Here is an 11,209-nt window from a genome sequence, read left to right on the forward strand (position 1 = left end):
GGTGAAACCAGTCTCACGTAAGCGTACGTGTAAGGTCGGTCCTGGCCGCTTCATCCCACAATACCGCCGGAAAAGACTAAGACTAGTAGCGACAAGCAATTGACAAATCATTGCCCACAACTTTTGTGTTCTACTCGTGCATAGAATCTACGCATAGAAAACCTGGCTCGGATGCCACTGTTAGGTAACGTAGCATAAATTCAAAAAAAATTCCTACGCATATTCAGATCTTCCTATGGAGAGACCAGCAACGAGAGAGGGGTGAGTGCATCTTCATACCTTTGAAGATCGCTAAGCGAAGCGTTGCTAGAACGCGGTTGATGGAGTCGTACTCGTGGCGATTCACATCGCGGTGTGATTCCGATCTACTGCCGAACCACGGCACCTCCGCGTTCAACACACGTGCAGCCCGGTGACGTCTCCCGCACCTTGATCCAGCAAGGAGGAGGGAGAGGTTGGGGAAGATCTCTGGCAGCACGACGGCGTGGTGTCGATGGAGAGACGAGGTCTCCCGACAGGGCTTCGCCAAGCACCGGCAGAGAGGAGGAGAAAGAAGAGCAGGGCTGCGCCGAGGGAGAGGGAAAACTATGTCTCCAAAAGCCCAAAAGTGCCCACTATATATAGGAGGAGGGGAGGGAGGGTGCCACCCCTAGGGTTCCCACCCTAGGTGGTGCGGCAACCCCCCCCCATATGGGAGGTGCGGCGGCCAGGGCAAGGGGGAGGGGTGGCGCACCCCTAGGTGGGCTTTAGGCCCACCAGCGCCTAGGGTTCCCCCCCTCTCCACCTCCTGCGCCTTGGGCTGAGTGTGGGGGCGCACCAGCCCACCTAGGGGCTGGTTCCCTCCCGCACTTGGCCCATCTAGCCTCCGGGGGTCGTTGCTCCCCTTCCGGTGGACCCCCGGGGCCACCTCCGGTGGTCCCGGTACGTTACCGGTGACGCCCGAAACACTTCCGGTGTCCGAAACCATCCGTGCTATATATCAATCTTTACCTCCGGACCATTCCGCAGCCCCTCGTGATGTCTAAGATCTCATCCGAGACTCCGAACAACTTTCGATAACCTCGTATAACAATTCCCTATAACCCTAGCGTCATCGAACCTTATGTGTGTAGACCCTACGGGTTCGGGAGACATGCAGACATGACCGAGACACCTCTCCGGCCAATAACCATCAGCGGGGTCTGGATACCCATGGTGGCTCCCACTTGCTCCACGATGATCCCATCGGATGAATCACGATGTCTAGGATTCAATCAATCCCGTATACAATTCCCTTTGTCTCTCGGTACAGAACTTGCCCGAGATTCAATCGTCAGTATACCTATACCTTGTTCAATCTCGTTACCGGTAGGTCTCTTTACTCGTTCCGTAGCACGTCATCGTGTGACTAACTCCTTTAGTCACATTGAGCTCATGATGACGTTCTACCGAGTGGGCCCAGAGATACCTCTCCGTCGCACGGAGTGACAAATCCTGATCTCGATTCGTACCAACCCAACAAACACTTTCAGAGGTACCCGTAGGGCACCTTTATAGTCACCCAGTTACGTTGTGACGTTTGATACACCCAAAGCACTCCTACGGTATCCGGGAGTTGCACAATCTCACGGTCGAAGGAAAAGACACTTGACATTAGAAAAGCTTTAGCATACGAACAATACGATCTAGTGCTACGCTTAGGATTGGGTCTTGTCCATCACATCATTCTCCCAATGATGTGATACCGTTATCAATTAATTCTAATGCCCATGACCAGGAAACCATGATCATCTATTGACTAACGAGCTAGCCAACTAGAGGCTTGCTAGGGACACATTGTGATCTATTTATTCACACATGTATTACTGTTTCCTATTAATACAATTATAGCATGAACAATAGAAGATTATCATGAACAAGGAAATATGATAATAACCATTTTATTATTGCCTCTAGGGCATATTTCCAACACGATCATCACGTGAGATGAGCTGGTTTAAGTGGTGAACATCTTCATGTTGATCATATCAACTATATGACTCATGTTCGACCTTTCGGTCTCTTGTGTTCCGAGGTCATGTTTGTACACGCTAGGCTCGTCAAATTGAACCCGAGTGTTCCGCGTGTGCAAAACTGTCTTGCACCCGTTGTATGTGAACGTAGAGTCTATCACACCTGATTATCGCGTGGTGTCTCGAAACGACGAACTCTCGCAACGGTGCACACTCAGGGAGAACACAATTTTATCTTGAAATTCTAGTGAGGGATCACCTTATAATGCTACCGTCTTCCTAATAAAAATAAGGTGCATAAAAGGATTAACATCACATGCAAATCATAAGTGACATGATATGGCCATGAACTTGTGCTTTTGATCTCCATCTTCAAAGCACCGACAGGATCTTCATTGTCACCGGTGCCACACCATGATCTCCATCACTGTGGTGCCATCGAGGTTATCGCTCCAACAATGCTTGTACTAATATTGCTACAGTTTAGCTATAAAGTAAACCATTAGCTAGGCTTAATGAGTGACACGAAGGTCATACAATAATTAGAGACAACCCTATGGCTCCTGCTGGTTGCCGTAGCATCGACATGCAAGTCAATATTAACTATTACAAAATGATCATCTCATACATCAAATATATATCATCATGTCTTTGGCCATATCATATCACAACATACCCTGCAAAAACAAGTTAGACGTCCTGTAATTTGTTGTTGCATGTTTTATGTGGCTGCTATGGTTATCTAGTAAGAACGCTTCTTACCTACGCAAAAACAACAATGGTGATATGCAAGTTTCTATTTAATCTTGTACAAGGACTACCTCTATCAAATCCGATTCAAATAAATTAGGAGAGTCACACACCCGCCAGCCATCTTTATGCAACAAGTTGCATGTCAGTCGGTGGAACCGGTCTCTCGTATGTGGACGAGTAAAGTTGGTTCGGGCCACTTCTTCCCACAGTACCGCTGAACCAAGAAAATACTAAGGAGGGAAGCAATCTGAATATCAACATCCACAAACTCCTTTGTGTTCTACTTGTGATGTCATCTACGCATAGACCTAGCTCATGATGCCACTGTTGGGGAAATTCACATGGGAAACAAAAAATTTCCTACGCACACCAAGATCAATCTATGGAGACTAACATCTACGGGAGGGGGAGTGCATCTATATAACCTTGTATATCGCTAAGAGGAAGCGTATATAACACGGTTGATGTACTCGAACATCTTCGTGATCCAAATCGCAATCCGTCCCGTGATCCCATCACGATCCGTCCCAATCTAGTGCCGAACGGACAACACCTCCGCGTTAAGCACACATACAGCTCGATGACGTTCTCCGCCTCCTTGATCCAGCAAGTGAGGATGGAGAGGCTGATGATTTCTCCGGCAGCGCGACAACGTGACGGTGGTGGTGGTGTTGCTATCCCGGCAGGGCTAGGCCTAGCGCTACCAAAACCACGAATGGAGGAGAAAGCGATCTAGGGAGAGAGAAGGGTGCCAAGGGCTTCGTGTGTACTCTTGGGTCGCCCTCTCCCCTATATATATAGGTGGAGGGGCATGGGGAACAGCCCCTCCAAGCCCTAGTATGCAACCAAGGGGGGAGGATGTGGAATCCTAGTCCCCTTCCTTCCCTTCCATACAAAGGTGGACTTTCCACCTTTCCCAATTGCATGGGCCTTGAGGGACTTGTGCGCTTGGCCCAATAAGGCCACAATGTCTCCCCTCAGCCCATGCAAACCTTTGGGACGTGGTAGATCCCTTGGTGGACTTCTGGACTCCTCTGGAAATTTCTGGAACCTTCTAGAAGCTTCCCGGTACAATACCGGAAAAACCCGAAACTTTTCCGGTAGACAAAATATGACTTCCCATATAAAAATATTTACCTCCGGATCATTCCGGAGCTCCTCGTGATATCCGGGATCTCATCCTGGACTCTGAACAACCTCTGGTCACTAACATACATAACTCAACTATACTGAAATGTCACTGAACCTTAAGTGTGCAGACCCTGCGAGTTCGAGAACTATGCAGACATGACCTAAGACACTCTCCATCCAGTAACCAATAGCCACCTGGATGCCCATATTGGCTCGTACATATTCTACCAATAAATTTATCGGGCGAACCATGATGTCAGGATTCAATCAATTCCGTATAATGTTCCCTTTGTCCATCGGTATGTTACTTGCCCGAGATTCGATCGTCGGTATCTCCATACCTAGTTCAATCTCATTACCCGCAAGTCTCTTTGCTCATTCCGTAATACAAGACCTCGTGACTAACTCCTTAGTCACATTGCTTGCAAGCTCATTGTGATGTTCTATTACCGAGTGGGCCCTAGAGATACGGCTCCGTCATACGGAGTGACAAATCCCAGTATCGATTCATGCCAACCCAACAAACACCTTCGGAGATGCCTCTAGAGAAGCTTTATAGTCACCCAGTTACGTTGTGACGTTTGATACACACAAGGCACTCCTCCAGTGCCCGGAAGTTGCATGATCTCATGGTCATAGAAACACATACTTGACATGCAGAAAACAATACCAATAAAGTGACACGATCACATGCTATGTTCATAGTTTGGGTCTTGTCCATCACATCATTCTTCTAATGATGTGATCCCGTTATCAAATGACAACTCATGTATTGGTCAGGAAACCTTGACCATCTTTGATCAATGATCTACTCCTTTAGAGGCTCACTAGGGACATTGTGTTGTCTATGTACCCACAAATGTATTTGAGTTTCCAATCAATACAATTATAGCATGGATAATAAATGATTATCATTAACAAGGAAATATAATAATAACTAATTTATTATTGCCTCTGGGGCATATTTTCAACAGTCTCCCACATGCACTAGAGCCAATAATCTATTTCACATTACTATGTGATTCACACCCAATAAGTTCTGGGGTTTAACATGTTTTTTTTGTGAGAGAGGTTTTAGTCAATGGGTCTGAACCTTTTAGATCCGTGTGTGCTTTACAAATCTTTATGTCATACTGTAGATGTTGCTACCACGCTCCACTTGGAACTATTCTAAATGACTGCTCCACTATACGAATCCGGTTTGCTACTCAAAGACATCTTGATTGGTGTCAAAGCTTGCATCCACGTAACTCTTTACGATGAACTCTTTTATCACCTCCATAATCGAGAAATATTTCCTTAGTCCTCAAGTTACTAAGGATAATTTAAACCGTTGTCCAGTAATCCATTTTGGGATCACTCTTGTACCCCTTGACAGAGTCATGGCACACATAAGATGCGGTACACAACATATCATACTATAGAGCCTACAACTAAGGCATAGGGGACGACCATCGTCCTCTCTCTTTCTTCTGTCGTGGTTAATCTTTGAGTCTTTACTCAAATTCACACTTTACAATACATTTAAGAACTCCTTTGGCCGATTTATTTTGAACTCTGTCAAAATCTTGTCACGGTATGTATTCATTGAAACTTTTTATCAAACGTTTTGATCTATCTCTATAGATCTTGATGCTTAGTGTTCAAGTAGCTTAATTCAGGTTTAAAAAAAACTCCTTTCAAACAACCTATATGCTTTATAAAAATCTACATTATGTCCGATAAACAATATGTCAACCACATATATATATATATATATATATATATCAGAAATTCTATAGTGTTCCCACTCACTTTCTTGAAAATACAAGTTTCTCATAAATTTTGTATAAACCCAAAAGATTTAATCATCTCATCAAAGTGTATATTCCAACTCCGAGATGCTTGCTCAAGTCCATATAAACCAAAAAACTTTGATCATCTCACTAGGAAACTACATATTAATTTATATAGACATATTTTAGAGTGTAGATTCATTATTTTGCTCTATATGTAATCTATTAATAAAATATTTAAAAAGAATTATACTCCCTCTCTTCTTAAATATAATAAGCTTTTTAGGAATTTCATTATTAAACTACGTACGGATGTATATAGACATTTTAAAGTATAAATTCATTCATTTTATTTTGTATGTAGTCTTTTATTAAAATGTCTAAAAAAGACATATTTTGGGACGAAAAAAGTATTTAGGAACGGAGGGGACAGTGGAAAATGCTACTACGCGTCGAAACACCGTCAACCCTCCCGCTCGTGTGGCCTCTTTATAAACCGTGGTCTTGGACCCCTCACTCTCCACGCCTCATCTTGCGTTTCTTGTCCAGCCCCCCTCAGGAAAGACGCACCCCGCCGCCCAGGCGCAATTTCTGGAGCGGCACTTGGATCCTTCACGGCCATGGACAAGGGCGCACTGATGACGCCTGAGTCGGATCAGAGCGGCCGGGACGTCGGGGGCTCGTTCTCGAGCCTGCGCTCGTACGGGCGGGCCCTGTCGCAGACGCCGCGGCGGTTGGCACGGCGCGCGTGCGCGGCGACGGCGCCGGAAGAAGAGATGAGCCGCGTCCGCGCGCGGTCGGGGGCTCCGATGGCGCGCGCGCTGCGGTGGCCGGACCTCGTGGGGCTCGGCCTCGGCGGCATGGTGGGCGCCGGGGTGTTCGTCACCACCGGGCGCGCTACGAGGCTCTACGCGGGCCCCGGCGTCGTCGTGTCCTACGCCATTGCCGGCCTCTGCGCGCTGCTCTCCGCCTTCTGCTACACGGAGTTCGCCGTGGACATGCCCGTCGCCGGCGGCGCCTTCAGCTACCTCCGCGTCACCTTCGGTGAGCCCGTTGGCCCTGGCCCCCAATCATGCCGAGATCATGACTCGAATAACGCCATTCAAAACAACCATCAATTATACTATAATCTGCTCGTTTCTTGTCATACCACTCCTATCTAAGTAGTAAAAGGACTTGTTTATTTATCCCATGGTTATGAATATTTTGCTCTCACTCGCTTCGTTGGTGCGATTGGAGTACGTCACCGGGCCGGGGGCCTCATCACATAACATATTGGGGAAAAATCGTATCCATTCTTAACTATTCGATCGATGGTTATCTATCTTCCTTCATGTGTTGTATACTTTGTGGTTGTCCAGTTGCCCAAAAAGCAGCCTCCTTTTGCTCGTATTAAATGCGTAGGAGAGAGGTGTCGTCGTCGCGTCATGAACACGATGCCGCTGTTCCTGCTGTCGCCTTGCCTGCCTGCCTGCCTGCCTGTAAGGTCGTTCCGTTGCTGATAAAATAAAACTCAGATTCAGATAGATTATTACTACTACGTACCTACGTTGCTGTTCCAGCAGTATGTATGTAGGCATAGATATAGGATAGGAAAACCCAATAAATCTGGTGTACGTACGTACTACGTATGCACGTCTCGCTGTCAGCTGAATTTGGATTGAGATTTAGCAGAGTAAAAGAAACTCGCAAGTCCAACGGGGGCAATTAAAGAAAGGAAAACTTGGGATTGCGACTCCCAACAAATTTTATCGCACGCACACGTACACATCCATATCCAGGAAATAATGTTAGGAGGTCGCTTTCTCGCGTCCCAAAACGGTTGGTTCGGCCCTTTGGCCCAGATGCATATGGGGCCTGGCTAACTCAACTCATGAGTAAAAGATCTACTGTACTTCACAGCCGCCGCCGCCGGTTGCGGTTGCAGGCAGAGCTGGAGCTGATCGCCTTGTTTGTTTGTGTCCGTGCGTGGGTGCGTGCAGGGGAATTCGCTGCGTTCCTCACGGGAGCGAACCTGATCATGGAGTACGTCTTCTCCAACGCCGCCGTGGCGCGCAGCTTCACGGCGTACATGGGCACGGCGGTCGGCGTGGACGCGCCAAGCAAGTGGCGGATCGCCGTGCCGGGCCTCCCCAACGGCTTCAACGAGGTCGACCTCGTCGCCGTCGGGGTCATCCTTCTCATCTCCGTCTGCATCTGCTACAGGTACTACTATACTCTTCCTACTATTTTTTTTTTGCTATAATATAATAATGAATCAACATTTTGGCTTTGCTTGCAAGTGTCAGCCTTCTCTTGTCTCTTGCCGCGCGTCTCTCGGCACTGTGTGTTTTGCATGACTGTTGACGACTGTGCGTTTTGCATGACCGTTGACTGAAATCGGACCCCACACCCTGTTGCTAGTATCAGTCAATCTTGTAAAAAGAACCGGTGCAAATATCACTTTACTTTTTTGCTAGATTTTACAAGGTTCGATTTGCTCTACTTCTAGCCATTATTATTGATTATTATTTTCGAGATTTTGTTCGGTAAGTCAGAAAAGGGTCTACTCGGTCGCTCGCTGCTGTAGCTTTTCCTGCCTTTCGCAATCGAATGTCTTTTGTGCCAATTCTTAACAAGCTTTCTCCAAAGAAAAGATAGAATCTGACAAGACAACCACTCCTTTTAAATCTAGTACTCCTACATACAAGTACTCGATTCCGTTTCCTGTGAAGTTCAAACAAGAGATTCTTTCTTTTTTATTCCCTTCGTTTCTTTTTTAAAGATTTTATTAGGGGGCTATATACGGAATAAAATGAACGAATCTACGTTCTAAAGCACAAGTATGACACTGTTTTCATGTCTGCGCTGGCAGCACCAAAGAGAGCTCCAAGGTGAACATGGTCCTCACGGCCGTGCATGTGGCCTTCATCCTGTTCATCATCGTCATGGGCTTCTGGCGTGGAGACGTGCGCAACCTGACCCACCCGGCCGACCCCGCCCACCCAGGCGGTTTCTTCCCCAACGGCGTCGGTGGCGTCTTCAGCGGCGCGGCCATGGTGTACCTGAGCTACATCGGCTACGACGCGGTGTCCACCATGGCAGAAGAAGTGGAGCGGCCAGCGCGCGACATCCCCATCGGCGTCTCGGGGTCCGTCGTCATCGTCACCGTGCTCTACTGCCTCATGGCCGCCTCCATGTCCATGCTCCTCCCATACGACGCGGTGAGAACCATTTATCTATATCTATATCTAGTGGAGTATATTTATCTAGTGGAGTATATTTCTTTCTTTCTAAGATTCTTGTGTAGGCAGCATGGGCATACGGATGATGCTCCTTACTCATCCTAGTCTACTTTTGAGTCTCTCTCGCCTCGTCCCCCTACTAAAAGAGAAGAGATCTCACCTATGATATGATGATTGTGTAGGTGAGTATAATTCTGGGAATATATTGCCTAAGGTGGATGAGGTTGCTCCGTTGCTATAGCTGCTCAGAGTAATAGTAGCTGTATTAGAACAGGAGATTGATGCCAGTGGCAACAAGACGATTCTTGTTGCTTTTCTGTTCTACCTTTGCCTCGTCCCTTTTTGGGATGTTGGGCATGTGTTTTTTCGGGATGAATCTGCTGTCGCCGTCGCAGGACGGCCGGCCCAAATATACTTTCTACTACTTTTCTAGCACAGCACAGCGTGGTAAAGCATCTACTATGTGCAGTTGTGCACACAATTTTGCCTTTATCCTGTTCTCCTTTTGTTTCTTGGTAACCCATGATGGCATCCATGATCAGTGACAGAATCTGACAGTATTTGACCTGCTAGCTCGATCTAAACTGTGTCTGTGTGTGTGTGGTGTTTTCAGATCGACAAGGAGGCGCCCTTCTCAGGGGCCTTCAGGGGGAGCGACGGATGGGGCTGGGTGTCCAACGTGATCGGGGCCGGTGCCAGCCTAGGCATCTTGACGTCGCTAATGGTGGCCATGCTGGGGCAGGCCAGGTACCTGTGCGTCATCGGCCGCTCTGGTGTCATGCCCGCCTGGCTCGCCAAGGTGCACCCCAAGACTGCCACCCCCGTCAACGCCTCCGCCTTCCTCGGTACGCCGTCCGTCCTTGCAACCCTTTCCGCTCACTTTTGACCAACGTCACGGGCACCATGGTTTCTTCGGGAGAATTCCTGACCGAGTACTCCGGGCAACGACAATGTCATGCATGGTTGCTTTCCGTGACCATCATAACGGCCGGCGAAAGCGATTAGCGACTAGCGAGCGACAACCCCGCCTTTCTTTGTGGACTTTCCTGCTGGGAAGCCGTTTCCATGGACAACCCGCGACTAGCGAGGAGTAGAATGTAGACACGCGGGTATCATGCAAAGAAAGAACCTGATTAGTACCACGACAATGTCACTTTTCCTAAGTTTTCTTCATTCATTTTGACCTTTTTGTATTTGATAATGTGATGCTACTCCTCGCAGGACTCTTGACGGCTGCGCTGGCGCTCTTCACGGAGCTTGACATCCTCCTCAACCTCGTCTGCATCGGCACGCTCTTCGTCTTCTACATGGTGTCCAACGCCGTCGTGTACCGCCGCTACGTCGTCGGCCCAACCGGCAGCAGCACCGCCACCTCCGAAGCCAGGGACCGGCAGCCCGGCGCATGGCCGACCCTCGCGTTTCTCCTTGCCTTCTCCCTCATTGCGCTCTCCTTCACGCTGGTGTGGAAGCTGGCGCCGGAGGGCGGTCGCACCAGGGTTGGGCTCCTGTCGGCGTGTGGCGCGGCGGCGGTGGCCACGGTCGGTGCGTTCCAGGCGCTGGTGCCCCAGGTGCACACGCCCGAGCTTTGGGGCGTGCCGGGGATGCCGTGGGTGCCCGCGGCCTCCGTGTTCCTCAACGTCTTCCTGCTCGGTTCCCTCGACCGCCCGTCATACGTCCGGTTCGGCTTCTTCTCCGCGGCGGCCGTGCTCGTGTACGTACTCTACAGCGTGCACGCCAGCTATGACGCCGAGGAGAGCTCCACGCTCGACGGCGCCAAGGTGCAGGACGAAGCTTGCAGGGTGTAGCTACTAGGGTGGAGAGAATGAGCTTGTTAACTGCTGCTCTAGAGCGTCTAGGTTTTTCTTCTTTCTAACAATTTTCTGTCATGATCTAAGATTTCGAGTAGCCGTTGGGAGTAAAAAAAAACAGCTAACATGGTGATGAAATATGAAAACCGAGATAAGATTGGGGAAAGGAGATTTTACCTGGAACTTGCATATGCGAATGCACAAGTTCTTCTAAAATGTACATGTCTAATTTCCTGGAAGATACTTCAGCCCAAATGCTTGTATTTCAACTTTTTTTTTCTTAGATAAAAAGCGCCCGATTTTAAATTAATAATGCAAACAAACGTTGAATAATCTTACAACCGAAATCAATTGAGAGGTTCTACCTCCGTCCTGATTTATTAGTCTTTTTTGTATTGAGTTAGACTTTGACCTGTAATTAAACTATTAAAAATAAGTTATATACTATAAGAAACATTATAATTAAAATCCATTTCCGAATATGAATCCAATAACATAAGTTTCATGACATACAAAATATACACTAC

At 47.9% G+C, this 11,209-nt stretch overlaps 1 protein-coding gene across 1 annotated transcript; it reads left to right on the forward strand.

The window, feature by feature from the left end:
• The first annotated feature begins 6,176 nt into the window (after positions 1–6,176).
• On the forward strand, positions 6,177–10,921 carry LOC123398593 (cationic amino acid transporter 6, chloroplastic-like). Its single transcript, XM_045093050.1, has 5 exons — positions 6,177–6,694; positions 7,633–7,855; positions 8,505–8,853; positions 9,488–9,719; positions 10,096–10,921. Exons 1-5 carry the CDS (start codon positions 6,271–6,273, stop codon positions 10,677–10,679), a joined length of 1,812 nt encoding a protein of 603 aa, XP_044948985.1. The 5' UTR covers positions 6,177–6,270; the 3' UTR covers positions 10,680–10,921.
• The last annotated feature ends 288 nt before the right edge of the window (positions 10,922–11,209 follow it).

This window comes from Hordeum vulgare, chromosome 5H (assembly GCF_904849725.1).
Source record: "Hordeum vulgare subsp. vulgare chromosome 5H, MorexV3_pseudomolecules_assembly, whole genome shotgun sequence".
Taxonomy (NCBI): domain Eukaryota; kingdom Viridiplantae; phylum Streptophyta; class Magnoliopsida; order Poales; family Poaceae; genus Hordeum; species Hordeum vulgare.